This window comes from Polyergus mexicanus, unplaced genomic scaffold (assembly GCF_030449975.1).
Source record: "Polyergus mexicanus isolate NDT 795.1 unplaced genomic scaffold, iyPolMexi1.0 SCAF_2, whole genome shotgun sequence".
NCBI lineage: Eukaryota > Metazoa > Arthropoda > Insecta > Hymenoptera > Formicidae > Polyergus > Polyergus mexicanus.
The window spans coordinates 5,062,819-5,087,079 of NW_027223322.1; the positions used below are offsets into that span (position 1 = coordinate 5,062,819).

Genomic DNA, 24,261 nt, shown 5'->3' on the forward strand with positions numbered 1-24,261 from the left:
CGCGGTCGATGAAGATGCCTGGCCAGTAGCTGCGATCGATTTATTTCAAGGATGGATCAATGCCCCGCGAGAAATTTGTTTACGATCGAGCAGAGTCGACGGACGTGTGCATATAGATGCATCATGCATTGTAAACATGTGTAGTATGAAGTGTTATATATATCTACATATATAGTTTTATTTATTTTCTACATTCTTTTTACTCATCAAAAACTATCGATCACGTTTATTAATAAAATCAAATACTTGACATAAAATTGGCTGTGATAATTACAAAGTTACATTAATATTCGAAACGCTAATATTTTTAAATCTACACTACATATACTATATATACTCAAGTAAGCAAGTAGTTATACTAGCAAGAGTTTCGGATTAGCATAATATTTCCGGATTTGCATAATACCTTTCTCAGGAAAGTATAATTTCCGCGATTCGCGAGTTGCATTTCATATTTACGACGACCCAGAATGTTTAGCTCGACGGTGTTCGATTGCGAAACCGGAGAGTATTTTTTTGTCCGAACGCTAAGGCTGATAAAGCGAGTCTGTACGCGAGATAATAAAAGTATTATTATATTGGATAAATCTGTGTTCGATTATACCTCACACAGCAAAATCCATCCACGCCAATCCTGACAGTAGATTCCCGGCGATTTACGGTCGTATAACTTGTAGATCCGTCATCCGCTTCTCACAGCGGATCTCGCTGCATCTGCAGATGTGTGTAACCGAACGTCTTGGTAAAACGAATCACTTGTCAGTTGAGAAATAATGCAACGATGAAAAAATACGTTGCGCACGGTGCAGTGTCAGGTGTCATGAATAAAAAATAAGCCGTTACCCTTTTACGATCGAGCGAGTCTGACGCAGATTCACGATGCGGCAACCGCGTCAAACTGGTCCGCGCTCTGGTCAGTTGCTCGTAACAGGCTCTTTATTTTTACTCCCTATATGTCCCCGATATCGTAAAGAGTTCTCGTAACATTGTATCGCACTGAATTCGAATAAGGAAGCGTGCCATATACGTTCTTTCGAAATCTATGCGTCCATCGTTCGATGATCGTCGGCGCGCGATGATATCCAAATCTGGTTCGTAATTCTTCGCGGATCACATGACGAGTGTCCTTATTTTGGCTCGAGTATGGAGAAGTACTCGATGATTGATATTATTAGAAGTGGAGTAGAAATCGACGCGCGCAATGTGGTGACTTTCTATATTTGCCACGATGAGATTCATCATATATGTCGTTAACCGATTAACCGCGAATCGCCGCGTACGCGCTTACATAACTCGCGAGAGATGAGTCAAGAGATGTATAATTGCCAGAGACTATCATTTTTAGCGATTGAAACATACATTTCCGAGCAGAATACATTTAATGTATGAGATAATTGCGTAATATTTTTAATTATAAAACTTGAAATTTATTATTAATTATATTTTATTTTATCAAAGTGGATTTATTTGAAATACATATATGTAATTTTAATAAATCATGTAGGAAATATTGCAGCCTGTCAGAGAAAAAAGGTAAAACAAACTTGTAAAATAAATCTTACTTTGTTGACATTGCGATGATTTCGTGAAAAGGCCAACGAATGAAAGAAAAAAAGTTGTTATACATCATAAAAAATAATAATTTATTTAGCATTCAGCGCAGAAATATAAACGTACACTGCTAGTAGTTATATCTGTTTCAATAAATGTAAATGAGAATTGCATAGCTCAACAAATTGCATTACCGGATATAGCCAAGCGCAGAATTTGACATATACCCATGGGTCTTTCATTTACATTTATATAAATCTCTCCTAAACGTTATAAAATACCTATTAATATATCTTTTAGCCAGAAAACGCATCGAAGGAAAAGAACGATGAAAGTCTTTTAGATTACTCCGTTGCACAATACCGGTTTTTTTTTTTTTTATTCTTTTCTATATACTATTTCTAACATAAGTCTTCTAACTCTTCTTGCCAGATACATTCGAATGTACAATATATTCTTTTCAGCATATTCTTTGTTCTCTTAATTGTTACGATTCGTCGCTAAGAAAAAATTCTATCGATGTTGGATTCAATTATTGGAAATAATTTAAAGCGCAGTTTCTTTTTCTTTAGAAACTGAATATTATCAATATAAATTAATCGTAAAATGATTTCAGTAGGTATATTAAAATCAATTGTTATCAACGTTTAACAAGATCTAACGTACATATACGAAAGAGACGATAAAGGGGAACCGTCGCGCCGTGTTTTAAAATTTATTGCTTTCTTTAGACAGAAGCTGCATCTCTTGCGAAATCTTCATTTCGATAGGTCTATCTATGTGTGTCGAGTAACGTTATACAAAACGCATGCATAATCACCAGGGGATACTGTTCGCATAGCATTTCACAGAATTAGTTACCGCGCATAATAATACTTACATTTACTGTGTACATATACTTATATATGATAATAATACGCGTAGCATTTGTGTATATGCACATATAATAAGACTAAAATCTTAATAAGCATTTCCAGTATACATATATCTTCCAGTATACAGATGCAGTCGCTTGTGTATGATAAATCATATAATACTTACAATAAGAATCAACAAAATCTACTGTTATATAATTACAGGCGCGTTACGTCTCGTTTATCGCAGAATTGCACGTTTTTTTTTCCAAGGGAATTGCTATATCACGTATCATACTTCTGTCGTGACACTGAATCCTTATTGCGTAAAATAGTCAGATAGGAACTCAATGAAGAAGGAAGGATTACATGCACCTGCGATATGGATTTTATACTACAATATTATTTTACATTTAAAAAGAATTTGTTAAAAAGACGATTAATTTCATGTATCGTAAATAAATGAAATAATAATTTTATATATCGTAAATAAATGAAATAACAATATCCGTTATTGCAAACAATATTTAATTGCGCGTTTCTCTATATTTTTCTTTATTTTGCATTTGGGTTACGAAATTGCACGTTACTTAAAGTCCATTTTCTAGAAATTATAATAATTAAATGATTTAAAAAGAAGTATATAGCTTGTCACACGTCAAATCGGTATCAATAAAGAATATTTTTTGCAGCATGTGTTCGTAATATATAATATATTAAATCTAATCAGAGGTGCAGAGGCTAAAAATATACAATAGTTCTGAGCCAGTCCTAAACGAACATATACCCGCAATATAAACGGTGTAACAAGTATATTTCGCCGCTATTCTATCTATGTAAATTATGGCGGTGATTTTCCCGATACGCCGTGTCGTCGAAAAACTCGCAAGAAAGATCTCGACAATAACAGAGCTACAAGCTGCCTTCTCATCTAAAGTATTCACATAAACAATGACAAAACACGAAGCTTCCAACAGAAGAATAGATCTACGCGACGCGGATTTTTACAACTTGCGTACGCTCTTCCTCTATACAATAGTGGCTTCATTTGTGAATTTTAAAATAATACATGCTCACAGTTTTATCTTGAACATGTTCATATGTAAGATGAAATTCGTTTTTTACATATCGTGAAAAAAGTCATAAATATTTAATATGAATATAGTTATTTATAATTTGTACGATCCTGAAATTAATTAAAGTTTAACATTTATAGATATTTTTTTGCCAATTGTACATATACTAGAAGAGTAATTTATATCCCAATTTAAAAAGTTAAATCGAAAAGAGAAAAATGTGTAATATTGACTGAGAGGAAGTCAGTAAATTAGAGTATTTTACGGTTCACAAACCGAACAATTGCCTGGCGCAGAAAAAAAAAAAAAAAAAAAAAAACTATTCTCTTCCTCCATAAATCGACGGAATTTGTTCACGGAATAACTAGACCGCGCTGTGCAGTTAAACCACTTGGGATCGAGCAGCAAGAGTCTGTTTGCTGGACGATTCACCGCGAATCCTTTCGGAACACACGGAAAATTTGGTCATTGCAAATCCACTTGTCGCTTTTATCAGGACGCGCGCAATCGGCTTATTGGAACTGAATTTTGCACGTGGCGTATCTTGTTTATCAAGACACGTAGCGCGTAGAGTCCAGCCGAATGAATAATTTCAACGGATAAACCGAAACTATAATTTTACTTTAAAGTAAATCTATTTATCTTATCTCAGAATCATTTTGATTAAAATTTTATTCTAACCGAAGATATCTTTACAACAGAATATTATACAAATAAAGTTGTCACGTGTCAAACATTTAATTTATTTCAAAAATGTGATTTACATATTTTTTTATATTAAATTAATTTAATTTTGCGGCGAGTTAACATGAAGAATAAAAAGACTTCGGCTTCGAAATAACATCTGAATTCAAACATACCCAAGATTTTCATAGTGTGCATTAACAAACGTAATTATTCTTTAGCAGGTATTGCATAGCATTGTAAAAATCTATTCTTCGATTGATGGCAGAAATCAAAACGCAGGGATTCGTATCGACACGCGATATAATTTTTTGGAGACTCGGAGCAACGGCTCATAAAAGACTACGTGTTACCTATACAGTACAGTAAAATATTAGCTGCGGGGTTTTTGGTTTTGAAACGAAGCAATTAATACCTGAATTTTTTCCGTGACTGGTTACAGCGTGTATCTGAAAAAAGAGAAATTTATTCTTCAAATATATAATATATACGAGCTGATTTTTCGTTGGATCAGAATGAATTCACATTTCAAAATTTTAATTTGACGTTTAACAAAAATAGCGAAAAAAAATATTGCGTTTAATTACAAATGTCCAAGATTTCACAAATGAAAAGAGAGAGAATCGTGGAATATGTAAAATATTTGTAAAAAAATTATACAAACAATGTCTTGGAAATGAGATGTAATATTATTATTATCAGATAAATTTTATATTGAATAATTTAATTAAAATATTATTTTACTAACTTGAGCAACGGCCTCCCGTCGCTGAAAGGAACTTTTTTCCGCATCCGGTAGTTTCTCCGATTTCTTGATCTCGCGAATAAGTTCCTGGCAACCATCGGAATCCCGCGACGGCGGTATTCCGGGGGCTTGCCTCTTTCTCAATGTGTTTGCGTCGTTGTCAGTAACGATCTCTGTGGATTCATCCTCGTCGAAAGTTCCCGAGTTTATCACAGTGAAACCGCCCAGGAACTGTACCGACTTTTTCGCGCCAGTTTTAGCGAGTGGCTCCTTGTCAATCACGTGCGAGTCGCTCTTTTCGTACTCTTTCGTCACCTTCGATTCCTCTTTCGTTGTTTTACAGATTGAATTGTCGGTAAAAGCTTTGGGGACCTTCGTGGCGAACGTCGAAAATTGATTTTTATTAAACGACGTATCGAGTATATTGTTTGATTTAACGTTTCCGCTTCCGCCTTTTCTTTCCTTTCCTTCCATTATTACTTCCGGCTGCGAGTTCCTCGCGGCAACGGGTGGCGTTTGGCTTTTCGCGAACTTACGCTTAATTACTTTCTCTTTATCTTTACTTTTAGAATGTCTCTCGACGGTCGTCGCGTCGCCCCGAATCTCGTAATACTTAACGAAGCTCCTAACTTTACCCGGGGTTATCGTTACAATATCGTCGCGGGATGATTGGTCGTTACTTATGCTAACTACGGGAGTTACGGCTTTGTTATTGTCATTATTATTACAAGGGATTATGGAAGTAGTTTTCCTAACTATGGCACATTTATCGTCGCTATCCATTGTATCGTCTAATAATGCTAACATCGATCGATTCGCGACTCTCCTTTGATCATCATCGGCCTCACTGATCGTAATTACTTCATCAGTCTTTTCTTTGCTGTGACTATGAGTCTGTTTCGAATTTATCTCGTATTCCCTTTCATTTTCCAGACTGCGTGACGCAACTGCGATTGCCTCGAATTCTCTGCTATCGAAAATTTTATTCATGATTGCGGGCGCTCCGATGGGAATTCTTTTTTGAAACGTACTCATCTGCTGCTGCTCGCACTTGGCGCTATTTTTCTTAAGTATCGTCTTGGGCACGCGTATGTCTCGCAATTTTTTAGATTCTTGTTTAACTTCATCAGCACTTTTTATTCCTTCGGATGTTTCCTCGACTCTCGTCTTCACGCAGATCTCTTCCGCTCTGATATTCGAAATATTTTCGTTAATCGTCTTTTCTATAGATCGATCATTCACAGTTTTATTTTTGATATTACAGGATTCGTTAAACTTTGTTACTTCATTATTTTTATTCTTTATGATTTTTTCACCAATCGTTAAATTATAAGTGCTACTTTCGAGATCTTGAAGTCTTTTTTCGATATTTATTTCCGTGAGGTTTTCCTTTGCAATTTTCTTATCGATTGTCATGCTATTATTTATGCCAGTAATCTTGGTGCTTATAGAAATATCGCAAACTTCGTTTTCAGATTTCTCAAGCCATTTGGATGCTCTCTCTTTCTCTTTAGAAATTCCATTATCTATCGCGATTGGGTGGGCGATATTTTTGTCACCGTCAATCTTCACTGCTGATTTTTTATTTTCGGGACTCACTATTTTTAACTTTATGTTACTAAAGTTGTAGAGCAACTCGTTCAAGACGTCATTCTTTACGTCACAGGCGTTTTTATTCTTTTTATTCTCTGATCGCAATGATTTTATGTCAGTGCTTGAAACTTTGACAATTTCTTTTTCCGCCTTTTTGGAGTCTTCTTGGTTGTTCGTGTCTACTTTCGTCGTTTTGTTATAGAAATTACACACGTCTTCATTTTTTTTCGTGATATCCGATTCTCGAATTTTATTTGCTGATTCATTCGATATGCTTAATTCTTTATTCATGCTCATAGAAGATACTATAGTTTTAGTAGAAATTGCACAATTTATGGAGGTATCTATTGAATCATCAGACAACATAGTCTCCAAAAAAGAATTTCGTCTGATCTTCACGGGAACGCTTCTCGCGAGAATCTCTTTCGATGACGAAGCTTCTTCGCGATTATATTTAGAATCCACAAAATCGCTTTTTTCTTTATGCTCTTTCGTCGACAATCGTCGAGTGTCTTCGATTCGGAACGATCCGTTTGTAAAGTTATTAGTAAGAACGCTCGATTTATCGTCATTGTGGTTATTTAAAAAACTTAAGAGTGATTCATTGACGAAAGTTTTCTCGCTTTCGACAATGTACTTCTCCTTGATATCATCACCAGTTTTATTCAAAGATATTTCTTCTTCTCGATGCGTACTTTTCTGAGTTATTTTTGCCGAGTTTGCTTTTTCATTATTGCAAACTGCTTCTAAGCTTTTATTTGTAAAGCAAGAAACGTTGTCTGCGATTTCTGAAGAAGCATCTAATATCTTACTTTGATGTATTACCGCGTATTCATCGTTCATGATAATTTCCTTCGTTATTGTACTTGCCATATTTTCATCTCCGATTCTGAGATTTTCATTGCTGACATGCTCGTTCCACGATATGAAATTAGAATCCTCTTTACGAATTTTCTCGTCGTTAATATTATCATAATGAGTTTGTGGAATTGTCTTTAATTTCATATCAACTTTGTTTGTGTCGGTTATCGTAAAAGGATCGTGTTCTCTCGGCGCTGCATTTCGTTTCTCGGCACTCGAAGCGCATAATTTATCTTGCAAATTATCGCCACGATCTTTTACGTTCGTAAATTCCTCTCGAATTTCAGATAATTTTATGAAAGAAGCGATACTTTGTTTGCTAGATTTTTCATCGTCAAAAACGGATTCGCAACTTTGTAAATTATCACACGGCACATCGATTTTTATATTACTGTAGCGTTTGGAAGGAGACGAGTCGATTACAAATCGTACTTTTGTGCTTGTACGATAATCATTATCAGAACTGTCAAAACTAGATTTTTTAATTTTTGTCCGATCGCTTTTATTCTTGTTATTGTCTAGTCGGTAGTAATCGAGTTTCTCTATGAACTCATCATTATCGAAAGGGTCTCTCCATCTATCTAGGCACTTTTCGAATGGAAGATTCGTCGTCGTCACGCGAAAAGAGATATCATCTTTGTCATCCAATATTTGCGCTGTCGACGATTTTTCCTCGAGGGTCGTTGAAGGCGCGCTTTTATCTCCGTCCCACGGAGACGCGGCGCACATTACATCTTCGAAATCATGTAGCGTGAAAAAAAGAGGTGGATATTTGTCAAGTGTTCTTCGCTTAGGTAACGCGATGTCGGGGAAAGGCAGAAGTGGCGATTTCAAAGCGGCCGACTTTGCCGGAACTAGGTCGTCGTTTGCTTTGTCGATTCTCGATGGAATTTCTCTCGCGAATATCGTATCGTTGTCTCGCGATCGCGGAGAGTTTGTTTCAATCATATTCGTGGCGATGTCATCGTTGCAGTTTTCGCGACGGAATCGTTCGGCTTTTGAATAACTCGCCGCGACATCGCATTGCGGGTCACGATTTTCGGCGGCAGATCGAGATTCGTTCCATTGACATTTTTCTGACAGGAGCGGCTGCAGCGGACGTTTTTGCCGAGATCCCGTATCGTCGTTTGTCGTTTTTGTTGCATCGCTTCTCGTTATCGATGACGCGATCAGCGCAGGTTTGTTCTTACGTTTTGTTCGTCGCGGTGGCACGGGTGGATCAGTTGAATTTCCCTTATCTACCATGAAAAAAGAGATTTGGAATTTTAGAAATAGATTGTTTGGTTTTGATAGAAACAAGTGATTCTTAATGACTCTTTTAGGAAAATATAGATTATAATAAAATGTTTAAAATTGATATATTATGTTTATGTTGCGATTCTTACAGTTATGCATAACACGAACGAAGATATAAATATATATTTTACGGACGAATTATTTAATTAAAACGCGAGCGCGAGAGAGTAACTATAATGTCAGACTATTCGAGACGTACTGAAGATGATTCCTTAGCAATGACATGGTAGGCGCCCCCTTCTTTCTATATAATCAATAGCAATACTTATATATCAAGCTTTAATTTTATCCTAAATGTAATTGCATTAAATATAGAATTGAAGAAACATTGCGTGATATTATTAGGAAAATATTTTTATTGTATAAAATATTATAAATAGATCATTAAAAAAAAAAAAAAATATGCTACATCCAATTTGAACTTTAGTCTATTCAGACGTTGATTTAAGGGAGATATGAGCAACGTAATTTATGAAATTATTTTAGTACTTGGAAAATATATAAAGCAAAATTGTTTTCTCTTTGAAATATACGATATCGTGACTCTGTTTAATATTTTTATTCAAGGAAAGAATAGTAAGCGCTACGAACGGAGTACTTTAACAACTTTATGCGGGGCTTCGCCTACTAAATGGATGATGGCAATTCGATTATCTGTGACGAGTGACGTCAACTGTTCGATACGATCGCGCGCAGTGTAATATAGGGGTAACAGTCTTTTAGGAAATAAAATTTTTCGAAACGTTTTATCAGTAATAATTCGAAATGTAATAAGTCGTCGAAAAAATTATATGGATACGGATTAAATTGTTTACCTAAATAAAAACTTGACGGCTTGTTCTACTGACGTCGAAATCTTCTATAGACAGCAGCATACTGGCAGATTTTAGCGCGTTGTTGTCAACGAAATCAGTCATATATAGGCTGATCGCATTATTATGATTGCCCATCGCGCTGGATGCGGCACTACTATACGCGCTCGAGGTGTTCTGCACTGACGCTACATCCGTAGTTTTCTGAACGATCCATTTGTTCATTATACTGGACGTTTCCGCCTCTGATGACACGTCGAATTTGATGTCACTGCGGACGAAGGGAAGATCGGAAGGGTTAATTTTGCGAATAGAGAAAAATTCTTATTTTCACGGTGCAATATAAGAATTATTTCATCCGGCAAATTAATCGTTTATATGCACCAGATTGATATATAAAACGGTGCATTATAAACTCATTTACTAATACTTGATGTAGGTAAATTCGTTTTTGCAAAACATCTTTCATCGTCTTAGTAAATTTTTAAATCTATTGTACTAGCGTTAAAGAATACTCACTGTAAGTAATGGTTCTCTATAGAACCCTGGTCCTGATCATCTCTCGATTCTATATTCTTTCGGTTAGCGGGTTGCGAGAGAACCAACTCGACTGTTTCAGATGAGCTCTGCAGCATCTTCAGAGCGTCCTCGTATCGAAGGTTGAGCAGATTCTGACCGTTTATCGCTACGATCCGGTCACCTATCACAAAAAATTTGATCAAAGGCATTTATTTTTATATATTTATATTTTATTTTTATATTTTTTAATTTATTTATTAATGCATCTATATATATATATATATATATATATATATTTGCTTTTTTTACTTCTCTATATTTTTATTTATCTATTTGTTAGTATTTGGATTACAATCTCGACTGTTAGTTATTTCTGCATTAAAGCAGGGTAAATATTTTACTCTCTTACGAACCTTTGTTGACGTTCCCGGCCATATCAGCTGATCCGCCAACAGAGACCGCCTGAACATAAATGCCGCCGTTACCTTCCATCACTTGCAAACCTATGCTGCCACCGTGGCCGCGTTCCAATTTGATCGTGTGTAAAACTCGTTCCTCGGCAAACGACAGCTCTTCTAAACGAGCCATTAAAGATACCGACATTGATTCGTCTTCCGGAACTCGAAAAGTTTCATCGTCGGTTCGTATATCGGCATCTGTCGGGGAACATAAAACGGAATTAAGCAAAATATTTTATTTCTTGTATAGACATATATAAAAATTATAAATATACTTTACATATATATAAAATATAATTAAACAATAATTATTTACTTAGCACATATGCTTCCGGCATGGGTGATTCGGTGGATCGCGCCGATATTGATTGAATGGACGATTCGGTATCGGATTTTAGCGATAGCGATTCCGTGTCGTCGGTAAGCGCGATATCTTTCTGCAACAAGCTGCTGTAGATCGCTCGTGTTCCCATTTTCACGCCCAATCGACGTGGTAAGCTGGGTGTACGAAAACCACCCGACTGTTTTGGCGCGCCGTAATTCGGTAAACTAGATGTCTTCATCTAGAATAATAAAATATCGTTAAGTAGAGAGGTATGATTAACATTTCAAAAGTTGCGATTCAAAACCGAAAACTTTTAAACGATACGTTTGGATATTTGAAAAATAAAATAATGAATGATTTGTATAATATATATTGAAGCACTACCTTTTGCAGTGTCTTTCTTACATCTGATACATTCCAAACTTCGTCCGGAACAGGAAACTCGCTCTTTCCCGATAGACGCACCTTATTAATAGCGGCGTATAATTCTTCAGGATTGTTAGGTTTATCCAACTGATCGATGTTATTCGGTATTGTTTTGGGGAGTGAATATGTGCATTCGGTTTCAGTCTCGCTGTCTATACGAGGGGAACCGTAGAGTTTATTGTCCTTCGATTTTGTTTCCAGTAAGTTTGATTTAGGTTCCAACAAAATCTCGTTTGGCGTCGTTAAACCTCTTTCCGATTCCTCTTCTGTGTCTCGTGATTGACCTTCTGGCTCCAGTCGCACGTTTACTTGCGCGTAAAGAGCATCTTCTTCGGACGAATAAAAGCCGGGTTCACGACCGATGTCTTTCGTTGCCACCACGTTATTGTCCTTCTGAGGATTTTCGTTCTCCTTATTTTGATACTCCTCCAATTGCATCGGATAGTTCATCTTCTTTTGCACCTTGATTGTGTTCGCAATCGCTATTTTAGTTTTACCGTCATTGATCTTGACTTTCAATGGCGATGGTTTGGTTTCCGTTGTCAGGGGTACTCCAAAATCTGCAAAATGACGAAGATTGATTTTATATTCGGATGTTTCGAAAAAAAAATAACACTTTATAAAAAATTTATAAAACATTTATTAAATATTATTTTTTCACATTAATTATTTTTCTTCATTAACATTATAGGAAATTTAATAAGAATAAAACACAATTTGAGAAATATTAGTAGCATTATTTAAAGTATTAAAATTATATTTTTGTATTTAACTTTTTCGTTGATTTATCAATATGATTATAATATCGAGTTTCATTTTCTCGAATATTTATTTTCCGAAAAGATTTTTATAGGAGAGGAAAATAAAATTCTTTCGACAAAATGTTATAAATTAACTAATTGAAACTACTATGTAACTTTTGTAAAAGTTCAGATTCTAATTCCATTTCAGCAAATTTAATCGTTAGAAAGGAACGTGTATATACATATATATATATATACCTTTCGCGAGACCTTGGAGCGATGTAAGCTCCGAACGAAGCCTTAGGAAGAACTGATGATGCAGGGAAGTTAGCTTAAAGGCGAAGTAACTTCTGGAAAATAGAGAGATAACATACACTTTATATAGGTCGTTACTGCAAATGGCAATGGATAACAATGCATGATGATATAGGTATATTCGATAGACATTTTCGCCTTCGCTGACGTTTCGTACTACTCAAATCGCGACGGGCTAACTTACTTTCGATGATCCATCCGTAGCTTGAACTTGCATCGTTTCCCGTTCAATTTACTATACACTACCAGGCAACTTTTGCTGTAACTCAACGTTTGCACATCTCGCCACTGAAAGTGAGCCAGTTCCGTTCTCTCCCTCGGCTCTCCTCCTCGTTCCAATAGCTTCAAGCCTTGAGCGTGTATCGCTAGCCACACGTTGCTCTCTGCTTTCCTCTTGCCGGTCTTATTCTTATTGTTATTTCCGTTAATGCTATTAATGATAATATCGTTATTATTGTTCTTATTATTGCACATTTTGCCGTGGTACAATCTCGCGCTTTTCGCGTGCTCGTCCGTATAAGGAATCATCGATGCTTTCTCGCGAGAGCCTAATCGCGGGACCCCGGTGTTGTCGTAAACAGAACAGGCTTCCTGTTCTGCAGACTTCTTCTGACGATAAGCGTTTTCCGCGTCGTCGAGCGACGACACGACGTCGCGGTTATCGGACACGGTCCTCTTCCCTTTCCTCTGCTGTGCCATTAGCTTCTCGAGCTCCTTCGAGTCTATCGTAGCGATGTAGTAGTGTGAGCCGTAATCCGGCAGAGACTGTGCGTGAGTTATGAACATCTCCTCGGCCTTGTTCGAGTCTAAGCCACGGCGATCGCGATGAGCCCGGTGTAGCTGCGTCCGAAGTGTATTGGCGTCGACGCAGGGCTGCGATTGATGCCGGTCTGCGCTCAATATCAAGGACTCCGGCACGTAATGCTCGAGGAGGAAATAATGCCCACAGCCGTGCTCCTGTCGAACGTAAAATAATTCCGATAAAACAGAGAAATTGTCCGCGAATTTGATCAAAATTATTGTTTATTGCTCACGGGTCAAAAGAACGTTTCTGATATTATTTCCTTAGATAAAGCATCTCTGAAACGTTTTATTATTAATAGCTGAATTTTTTATTTCTTTTTTTTTCTATATATAATAGCTATAGAATTTATATTAAAAATTAAAAAAATATTCTTTTTTATTTAAATGTTAGTAATCTCAAATTTAGAAATTCTTCGATATTGAAATCATTAAATTACAAGTTTTTTTGAATTTGCATTTGCACGCACGGATTTTTATAAAACATCCGAGATCTTATAGTTATAAAAGTTAATTGTTTTAAACAATAGGATGTAAAATTTTCGTAAAAAGTTGCACATGTGTTCGATACGATGATACAGTTTCTTATTTTGTTTAATTCTTATTATTTAAAGTTTAATTATTATTCGCGAACATTTCATCATTCCGTATCGTTGACGATAATTTCATCTCAAGAATAGCGTGTATCGTGTAATTCTCTCTTTAACTCACATTGACGTTGTAGTTTCCGAATTCGGCTTGAAGTGCAAGGCCTGTCAGATTGATTAATTCGGAATAGGGGCAGACTAACTGCTGCTCTAATATACATCGCCTTATTTGTAGATATAGCAGATGCTTCGATATCCAGCTCCTGTGAAAGTGATAAGTTAGTTGTAATCGAGATGCAGTAATATTATTGTTGGGGACCATTTGAGAACGAACCTGATACCACGAAGGGATGGCAGGAAAAATCGAAGCCGCAGGTACAGCATGAAACTCGTCGGTAGACCCAGGAGACTTTTGCTCTTGCCGCTGCTTAACCATCCCGGTGGTGCGACTTTATTTAATTTCGTATCGGGCGGTAATATCGCGAAATCCCCGGCTAGTAGCACAGCCAGTCCCAGGGTGAAATTCTCGTCTAGACTCTCCGCTTGGACAATGGCCTGAAAGGATTTGCGTATAACGTGTAAAGCAATATTAGATGTTCGTGTCTGGAAATTGGAAACGATTAATATACACGTGAGTTTAATAGACTCGTCTTGATTAATACAGCAGATAAATGTATTATAATCATACCGGATAGTTTAATTTCTTGACGTAATGTTGCATTTATTTACGTCTCGATACGCGACATAATAATTTCTATTAAAGCCGAATACATAAACTTACATGAACATTATACTTTCACTTGAAATCTTTTAATTTTTATTGATATATTCTGTTCGATATTTATCGCATATTTTATTTATGCGATAAAAATAAAATATGCGAGATAGAAAGCTGAGATAACGTTCATAAACTATGATTTCTCACGGAATTTATGATGTGAGACAGCAATTAAACGCAGAGAGCGCGGTTGCATTTAATTGCTCTAAAAGTTTATCGTAGCACGACGCACGATACCTATATTTTCACCGCAGAGATAATTTTCTATTGGCACGAATTTGCAAAAGTAATCTAATTGGGAAGTTGGCGGTGAATTCTCTCTCTCGAGCGTCGCCCCATAAATCGACCACCTATTAAAAATTGCACGCCAAAATACTCCGGTCACGTTCGAAAGCTTCAATTAAGTGGTAGATATATAGGACGAAAAGAAAGTGAATTTAAGACGGACACTTGTCTTTCTCGTGCCTTCTACTTTAACATCTTCGCAAACAAAGGTTCTACAAGCTTTTTATATATATATACGCTTCTCTAAAATTTTAAAGGTCGCTGCTGTTAACATATCACACATGAATAAATAAATTTTTATTTTCAATTATTATAACGATTTTAGTTGGTGTATAATTTGTTTTAATTAATATTTTTATAAATAATTTATAATAATATGCTAACTCCTGCAATTCCTTCATTATATTACAATACATTAGTATTATAAGTAAAATATCTATAATGTTGGACGTAAATATTAAAACGAATAGATTTTTATGAAACAAGAAGGAAAAAATTGCGATATATATATATAATCATTGTTGAGATCATATAACTCGTGGTTTGTGGATGTGTCGTATATAATGATTAGGTTTGGCAGCTCGCCAGAACTTCTCGCGAGTTCACGCCGGAATTTGTGGTCTCGTAAACAATCAGGCACGTCTTGGCTTTCGCGGCCCAGACGTGGTTTTGAGAGGCCACTACCATGCGAGTATTATGATGGAATCAATTCCGTTCGAGAACTAGCGGACAAACATTTTTTAAAGGATTCTTTTCACGCGGAAGTAGAATACATTTTTCTGAACGCGCAGTAAATAAAAGCATATAATTTTTAAATTATAGGCGAAAGGGTCTCCAAACATCATACATATTTCATACACATACATATACCACTTACAGATGATACAATTTATTAGTATCCTGAGAGAAATAGTTTCAGAGAAGACTTTTACGAAGCGAAAAAGTTTTACGTGATAAAACAGAATAATATATTCAAAGAAAAAAATCGTCGAATGAGGACCATTTGTCATATTTTAATTAATTTTACTAATTTATTAAAAATGTTTATTACATTGGCGAATTATACAATATATATTTTATAATATTTCTTTATCATTTTCAAATTAACATGTTACGTACAAATTGATAACGAAAATAATTATTATTAGTGACATGTTACACACACGCGCATACTAATTCGCAGATAAATAAATGTACTGTGAATGTTTATCAACAATTGAATAATGATCACAATGTTACAAATGAAAAATAATGATTGATGCGTTTGATTTTTATCCTTAATGATAATCTTTTTCTTATCATTTATTAATGCTGTTTTATGACATTTCTATTTTCTGTTATCTTACGATATTATCAAATTCAACATCAGTACTGATCATATGGGAAAATATTTCTTCTGATAAAATGGCTTTAATTTATTAACTAAGATGTAATTGGTCGGTAAATTAAGCTCCTTATCGGTGACGGACACTCTCCGTCGCGAATTCTCGATAGCTTGCAATTTTGATCGAATTTTAATCAATTTCCTTAAGAACGTGATACACGACACACGCGACAGTCGAATTTTAAATTTTAGAAAATATTTCCTTCCTAGATAAACTTTTAATTAATAATTTTTATGGAAAGATCATAATTCTGATGTATAAAAAAAAAAAAAAAATTAAATTTTAAATGTGCATTATTTCCGTCAGAATTTAATAATTATCATCGGAAAGAAATTAAATATTTGCAAATAATTTGATTTATTTTCAAAGCTTACCTGAAATAAATCTCCAGCGGTGACCTTTTGAGGATCGCATGTTACCTCTACGCGTTGTCCTGTCAGCATTATTACGACTATCCGGCCAGAACTGCCCGCCTACACCGAATGAGTTATTAATTTATCATTATTGTATTATTTCATTTTTATTCTTTTCATTTTATTTCTTTTCGTTTTTTTTTGTGCAGTTTTATATTGATATACCTAGCTATTTATTTATTTCTTGTATCAAAAGAAATGTCAGTCTCTTTGGCATAAAATTATTAATTTTAGAGATTACATTGATTGATATATTTTTTTCTACTTATCTATCTATTCGTGCACTTTATATATGATATAAATTATAAATTTTATTTTAACTAATAATATACAACAATTTCAAATATATATTTCGAAATATATTGATCAGCATGTGTATACATCAAGGATTGATCATGATACCGTGATCCGGTATGGTCTAGTGGCTAGGATACCTGGCTTTCACCCAGGAGGCTCGGGTTCGATTCCCGGTACCGGAATCTTTTTGGTTCCAATTTATCCGGTAGATAAATACAAGTGTATGTTTAGGGCTACTCGTTATTGTAATCCGGTATGGTCTAGTGGCTAGGATACCTGGCTTTCACCCAGGAGGCTCGGGTTCGATTCCCGGTACCGGAAATTTTTTTTTTCTATGTTTTAAACTTGGTAAAGACGATAAGAAAAATAAATTTATTATCATCTAAATTAAAATTATTTTGCAAGAGCATAATAATAAAACTAAAAAAGCAACACATTAAAAAAATTTTGTCAAAAGTTTTGATACTTTTTTTATGTAAGAACTAATTGCAATAATAAATCAAAATATGGTAGATATAATTTGCAAAATTTTTTTATCATACCAAAAATTTGAACATATATTTTTAATAAAAATGATACTTTTTTTGATATTTTATTTTATGCAGTAATAATATTTACATCGTATTGGCTATCATTTTTTTTTTAAATTTAATGTGTACCATATATTATAAACAATTTATATAATATTTTATATTAAAGTTAAATTTATCAACAAATATTCTTGATATTGGAATTTTAGCCTCCTCGTATTCAATCCGGTATGGTCTAGTGGCTAGGATACCTGGCTTTCACCCAGGAGGCTCGGGTTCGATTCCCGGTACCGGAATCTTTTTTTTGTTATAAATATTTTTATATATACATACACAATATGTATTTTTTATATTAATAATAACATTTGTTAGTTAATTTATCTAATATGTGTTAGTTAATTTATTTGATCAGTATTTCCGAATTATCGAAATTAATTTTTTTATAGATATTCAAAAACTTAATATTATATAAAAAATATATACATATAAGATGATTTATCATTTACAACTGTAAATTTTTTGTATGTTTATTTTTATCGAAATTTAATTTTTTTTATCAAAATTTAATTTTTTATTATATATAAATTATTGTTTATTTCTGAACGATTTAAATATTAAATGATAGAATATGTTAATTACTAAAGAGATATTCTCTCTTTTATTTTAGAGTAATATAATATATTTAATATATTTTTTAATAAAAAATATTATATATTATTCCTATTTGACATGTCATCATGATTTCTATCACAGCCACCATCATTATCCGGTATGGTCTAGTGGCTAGGATACCTGGCTCTCACCCAGGAGGCTCGGGTTCGATTCCCGGTACCGGAATATCTTTTGCAAATTTATATTTTTGCAAATATTTGAACATATCCTATTTCTGTATTCTCTCTTTTCTTTCTTTATATTGATATATCATATTTATTTGACGTTTAATTAATTAAATGAATGATCAAAATCGGATGAAGGCGATGATATATGATACAAAGACAACATCCGGTATGGTCTAGTGGCTAGGATACCTGGCTCTCACCCAGGAGGCTCGGGTTCGATTCCCGGTACCGGAAATTATTTTTTGTTTGCAGCTTTAGTAAAATTTTACATTTGTAAGAAAGTTACTTTGTTAATTATCGAAATTCTTTTATTTTTTAAGTAGTTTGTTTTTTGAAAATGACAGTGTGATTATATAGAAAGTGAATAGGACGCAGGAGATTTGAACATTTTTACTAAAAATGTTTTGTATAATCATTTTTGTGTAATTTTGATAATTTTATGACAAATCAGAAATTAAAAATGAAAAATAAAAATGTATGTGCGTGTATATATATATATATCAAAACAAGTGGAAGTTTCAAATCATCTAACGTCCTGTTCCTGATTATTTGCTTTTATTTTCATACCTTGATTTGACCCACGCACAATGTTTTTGAGGGCTGATTAGCACGAACGACAAATTCAGGACCTACACATTGCGCTTTATTGAAACATCTCATGGGTCCGCCAACCGTTCTATACAGGCGCGATGGTGCCCTTTGCACTGCTTTTCCCCGCCGAGCTCTTGGTCCGTTTTTCATCATAATTCTGAAACAATATTTTTTCACAGTTTCCCCAAATTATTAACAGTTCAATTTTTTTATTATATATAAAAACATATAAATTATAGAAAAAAACGTAGTACAATATGTGTAAGGTCAATGTTGATTGCGGTTGTTGATAAGCTGATATTGAAAAGGCTGAACTCGCAGTTTGTTTTCTCTGTGACCACGTGATTAATATGGATCGAGTCAAGTAGAAGTTTTCAATCGGCATAACAGATGTACGCGATATACTTAATTATACAACGGACCGAAACGCTTATAGCAAAATTTCGCAGAGACGTGGAACGCGATCTGCTATATGCAGTGATGTTAACTCTCGCGCCGAGTTTAATTAAAGTTTAACTAGGGTAGACTCCGGATGCTTTTTTAGAGCAGTCATCGCTAAGTGCCTTCTTGTTTCATCTCTCTTTCTTTATCTGTTCTTCTCTCCTCTCCATCTTTTACCGTTCATATTAATTTGACATGAAGAGAACGAGATATGAAAAAGAGAGTCACGGATTCTTCCGAGATCGAATCAATTTTTACGATGCGTTAAGGATATAATGCCCTTGAGAGAAAGTAATATGGTTAATGTATGGTTGACATGAAAAAATGCAAAGAAATGCAATTGCACTCGTCTACATTTTTAAAAGATGAACAAGTTAAATTAATACTTTAAAATTTTACAGGGCAATATGAGTTATTAATCGACTAATCGATTAATTATTAATGAAAATTTAAAAAATTAAATGTTACTTTGAGAAAAAGCTCAATATTTGGCAAAAAATACATTTATTATTAAACTGATTTTTCATAGTTAAATGGCATCAATAAAAAGATCGTTTTGAGCAATATTTGAATGCTGATAGTGTCAAGTAATATTTATATTCTACTGATATTTGCGGAATTGAATTCACGCTGAAAATCGTTTCAATGATAATTTTACCGCCGTTAGAGTGACAAAGGCAATTTTAATTTAACCATTGATTACGATTTAATTTCTAGATATAACAATTGATATTAATTTACCGGCTAACTACATGGACTTTTTTCTTTTATTTCTGCTGGACTAAATATCATCGTAAAATCAAGTACTTGGCAATTTTCGTGAAGGTCAAAGGTTCGCCGTCACGCGTCACGTTTCGACCTTTCTACGGCTAACGTGGAGGCGGAATGGTCGACCAGCATGCATTACCTTGCAACTGGCTGCATTATCCAGTTGATTTCACGCGTTTCGAACATATTCTGTACACTTCGCAATCACTGATGTTTGCGTTAAAGGAGGACCCACGCTTCTCTGCGAGAACAAACCCGGTACTATCGAAAGCGTTTATTAACACGAACATATGACTGGGAGGCAAAACTTAATAATGCGGGTCGCACGTGAACATCTCGGAACTGTTTAACGTTCCCCTTGTGCTCTAATTTAATGTCTGCTCTCGTCGCAAGATTCATGAAATTCCCGCAAGGAAAGTACAAATTTTGGGAGGAATAGGTATAAATTTTCAGATTCTTCGTCTCGTAATTTGATGTTATACAATATTGCGAATCCGCTCGCCCTCGCACGACACTGCCATATATGAGTGTTGCTTCGAGAGAGCTTTGAAACCTCGCGACAGCTGATTTTTCTCTCTACTTTTTTATTTGGAGAGAAATATATTGTTACGAAATATATAAAAGGATATTTAATTAAGGGAATGAAAATATTAGAAACGCTTTTTTTCTTTTTTTTTTATTCTCCTCGCTTTGAACAAAATTAATTATTGATTAAAATTTTATTCGAATAGAAAATGAACGACTTGTAGCGACTCAGAAAATATAAATTGCTACAGGAATGCACATTTCCTTGTTATAATGAATAACGGCGTAATTCGTTACCTTAAGTCTTTAGAAAATGATTCACTTTCTTCTTTCTTTTATCGTAATTTAGTGATTTAATAGCCTACAGTGAATTTACGCGTAGATAATTGATTACGTAAATACAAACAAATCGAAAAAATTACCTGGGAGGTTTCGCCGGCGGTTCTGTCTGGCTATTACATTCCGAGTCGGAAAGAGCAGCCCTTCTTAAAGTGGTGATAATTCGGGGTGGTTTTGGGGGTCCTTGGATTCCCCTGAGCCTCATGGAAGGCACTGGATTTTGTTGTCGAATAATTTGTTCTTCCTTTTGCGCGACGCATCGAGGTTCGATCGTCGCGATGCTTGGTTGTGACAATCGCTTGAAATCATCATCAACTTGCGTTCTATTAGGCAATTGCGGATTCGAATGTTGTCTTTGCAGAATCATTTTTCTCGTAGGTGTGCGTTCGTAAATATCCTCGTGAAGGCGTTCATTCGGTTGCGAGATTACGTCGGGCTGGGAGCGACCGGTGGTTGAAGGATGCCTGTTCGTTTTTAATATTTCGAAATGATAAAAGGACATTGCGCAGAATAGAATTAATTGAATGATAGTAATTCATTTGATCTTTTTACTTTTAGTAAAATTATATTTAATATCAGAAATAAAAATTTTATTAATAATTAATATACTATAATTATATTTATATATATTATATTATATATATTATATTAAAATAAAAGTTGTTCATTTATTTAATTGATATCTAAGATAAAGTTAATTAGGATCTGGACATTTGGTTTTAAATTTGTGAGATATTAACGCATTTCCGTTTGAATATAATATTTTTGAAAATATTTTTGACATAAAAAGCTATTGTAGGATTTATTACAAATCGATTCAACTATTGCTTACAGTAAAACAAATACAAATGAAATGTTTTTATTTTAAAACTGTATTTAATATCGCGCATAAAAGTTATAATGAACATAAAGAGAACTATAGATTACATAAATTATATAACAAATAAAAAAAAATATATATATATAATATTGCATTATATTATACTAGACTACAATATACTACATATATATGATCGATTTGCTTATTTAGAAATGGGCAAGCAGAGACCAATGTCTTGCGCGTACCTGCTTATCGATGATGATCCATCGTGAATATCGTCGTTGCGACGAATCGCTTTCGCCATTAGTCCATTGACCCGCACATCCTGGGAGCTCAGGAAAGGCTTAACCGGCAGGGCATATATCGGGTCGTTGTAAATATTTTTGTCAGGATTACTGTCGGCTGTCGCGTTGGTTGTCATCGGTAGATTGCCGCTGCTTCTGGTGTGCTGAGGCAGCGTGTAAACCGGCTGCGAATACGTTCTCGAGTGATGATGAATCCGACGTTGATGATGAGTCGTCGCCGGTCCTATCGATCGACTACCGCTTTGGATGTCCACTTGTGATTGAAACTGTGTTCTACAGGCATTCATAGCGATAACTTCCCCATGCTGTTGCTGCGAGCCGCATAAGCTTGATAGATTAGGATGCGACAGGGAATTGCGCGATTGCGTCCGGAAATGCGTTCCCTTCGTGTAATAGTGATGGTGATGATTGTGACGATGATCCTGCGAGTGCTGGGTGTAATTTTGTTGCTGTTGAAGCGAGCGAAATTGATTGATCGAAAATTGAGCGTGATCTTGCTGTTGTTGTTGTTGCTGCTGCCGCCGTTGCTGAACAGTCAGATGATCCAATAAATGTTGTCCGACATGAAGCTGATGTTGAAAAGATGGCAGTTGAACGTGATCCTGCTGCCGTTGCCGATGATGATGGCCATAGATTTTCTCGTGATTCGATGAATCGACGATGTTTCGTGTAGGACAAAGAACGTTCAACTGATAATAGGTCGCTCGCTTTCGCGCGACGTATTGCGGCGATCTCACAACTTCTCGATACATCTCCATCACTATATGTGTAAAGGGTCTTGCTTGTAGACGCGTCCGACAATATTCGGATATTACCTGCAAAGCAGAGAACATGATACATTGTTAAATCATATATTGATAGCGTGGGTGGTTTTTCGATATCTGATACGGACACACAAAATTCTTCCATATATATATATATATATATATATATATATATATACGATGATTAATATCGTAAACTATGACATATTTTATAATATATATATAATTAGGAGAATGAATCAAAAACAAAAGTGTACTATTTTTATATCAATAATTGAAACGAGAAAAATTAATTTGCGACTTGGAGATAAAATTATTTGATTGACGCGAAATATATATATATATTTGATATATATGTCTATACATATATGCTTATCTGACATAGATGATATACGATATATATCAGTTAAACGTCCATACAAGTTTATAATAATCATCGTGGACATAATATGACTTCGCCGATGCGTTTATCGTACTACTCAGCGAGCCGATTATCTAGTTTTGAAACTTTCGCATCGCACAGTAGACGAATTATTAGCTTAAAGGAACAATGGCTTTAGTTGGAATTCTATAGATCCGGCGAACTGAGGAAGTGCCACTACTTATTAACGCTTTATTCTCTATCCCAGTGGTGATAAATTCAATACGATTAAGAATCTTAAGAAAGAATAATAAAAAATATTTTTCTTCCGCAGAACTTTTAACAATAACTGTTGACAAAATAATAATTGTTGACAAAAATATGAAGAGTCGTATTTGAACGATCGATCAAAATGTCATCTTTTTATTTATTGTGATATTATTGCTCGTAACTCAGGTAGTCATAATTAACTTCCATTGATCGATACACATATAGTTTCGTAGTTCACTGTTGTTTCCAAAAGGTTGAATAATTCCACGAGTCTTTTTCCGGCTTTTACAATTGATAAAAATTAGGACTCTCTCTTAAATTGATAGAAGAATAAGCTCTGCAAATTGTTTAATTTAGAATCAATTCCAGTCATCGCGGCGTTGAATAATGTATGATGAAATATTAAACAAATTTAACATAGAATTCAAGCGAATATTGTGAAACAATAAGTAATCGGTCAGAGAATTTAATGCAGCGTTTTACTCTTCTCCGATGTAAATTTCTCGCCACATCAAGGTAACGAACAGACACGACGCGACATTGATTCGCCGTTCCATTACAATGCGATTTAAAAGTAACTGAGATGTAAGGCAAGAGTAATAGTCGCATAAACTATTATTCTTAACAAATAACGGCAGACGGTGCTCCGGTGACTATCAGCTTACGTTTAGGATCTTCATCCACCGACTACAAAGTCAGTGTACGGTTCTCGTCTCAGCGACGTGCTCAACCATCGGGGTTGCTTTATCTGTGCGGATATAGATACGGCCAAAGCAAAGTAGGTGCTCCGCGAGCGGGGGATAATTTATTGGCCGGCGAGGAATCCTCGATAGAAATTACGGTTCCGTCTTACGCCGCGTGCCGCGTGCCCTTGCCCTTTCACCCGCCCCTGCTCATCGGCGAG

General features: G+C 34.9%; 2 protein-coding genes and 5 non-coding genes across 12 annotated transcripts in view; 5 read left to right on the forward strand and 2 right to left on the reverse strand.

Moving 5' to 3' along the window:
• Window positions 1–3,262: 3,262 nt before the first annotated feature.
• Window positions 3,263–8,609, reverse strand: LOC138941423 (synaptonemal complex protein 1). Its single transcript, XM_070311072.1, has 2 exons — window positions 4,914–8,609; window positions 3,263–4,614 (listed from the first exon to the last, which is right to left on the reverse strand). The coding sequence occupies exons 1-2, from the start codon at window positions 8,607–8,609 to the stop codon at window positions 4,519–4,521; spliced, it is 3,792 nt and encodes a 1,263-aa protein (XP_070167173.1). The 3' UTR covers window positions 3,263–4,518.
• LOC138944693 (tyrosine-protein phosphatase non-receptor type 13) overlaps window positions 8,523–24,261 on the reverse strand; it is a 79,346-nt gene continuing 63,607 nt past the window's right edge. For 5 of the 6 annotated variants that reach the window (XM_070315575.1, XM_070315572.1, XM_070315571.1 and 2 more), the window contains 14 exons: window positions 21,903–22,777; window positions 20,921–21,301; window positions 18,741–18,921; window positions 16,469–16,567; window positions 13,981–14,201; window positions 13,771–13,909; window positions 12,443–13,215; window positions 12,202–12,293; window positions 11,159–11,760; window positions 10,766–11,012; window positions 10,405–10,647; window positions 9,992–10,172; window positions 9,476–9,743; window positions 8,523–8,602 (listed from right to left, as the gene is read on the reverse strand). In XM_070315575.1, the coding sequence (XP_070171676.1) occupies window positions 9,476–9,743; window positions 9,992–10,172; window positions 10,405–10,647; window positions 10,766–11,012; window positions 11,159–11,760; window positions 12,202–12,293; window positions 12,443–13,215; window positions 13,771–13,909; window positions 13,981–14,201; window positions 16,469–16,567; window positions 18,741–18,921; window positions 20,921–21,301; window positions 21,903–22,777 (4,302 nt within the window). In that variant the 3' untranslated portion in view covers window positions 8,523–8,602. The remainder of the gene's footprint in view (window positions 8,603–9,475; window positions 9,744–9,991; window positions 10,173–10,404; window positions 10,648–10,765; window positions 11,013–11,158; window positions 11,761–12,201; window positions 12,294–12,442; window positions 13,216–13,770; window positions 13,910–13,980; window positions 14,202–16,468; window positions 16,568–18,740; window positions 18,922–20,920; window positions 21,302–21,902; window positions 22,778–24,261) is intronic. The other variant, XM_070315577.1, reaches the window with a different exon arrangement.
• On the forward strand, window positions 16,915–16,986 carry Trnae-uuc (transfer RNA glutamic acid (anticodon UUC)). Its single transcript has one exon. It is a non-coding gene; the product is annotated as a tRNA-Glu (tRNA).
• On the forward strand, window positions 17,054–17,125 carry Trnae-uuc (transfer RNA glutamic acid (anticodon UUC)). Its single transcript has one exon. It is a non-coding gene; the product is annotated as a tRNA-Glu (tRNA).
• Trnae-uuc (transfer RNA glutamic acid (anticodon UUC)) lies at window positions 17,559–17,630 on the forward strand. The gene has a single exon. It is a non-coding gene; the product is annotated as a tRNA-Glu (tRNA).
• Window positions 18,100–18,171, forward strand: Trnae-cuc (transfer RNA glutamic acid (anticodon CUC)). Its single transcript has one exon. It is a non-coding gene; the product is annotated as a tRNA-Glu (tRNA).
• Window positions 18,336–18,407, forward strand: Trnae-cuc (transfer RNA glutamic acid (anticodon CUC)). The gene has a single exon. It is a non-coding gene; the product is annotated as a tRNA-Glu (tRNA).

Bases quoted from the DNA above. Each gene is read 5' to 3' on its own strand.
- LOC138941423 (XM_070311072.1), bottom strand. From the start codon at position 8,609: ATGGTAGATAAGGGAAATTCAACTGATCCACCCGTGCCACCGCGACGA. The intron at 4,615-4,913 runs GTTAGTAAAATA...CTCTTTTTTCAG, and splicing joins GACGGGAGGCCGTTGCTCAA to ATACACGCTGTAACCAGTCA.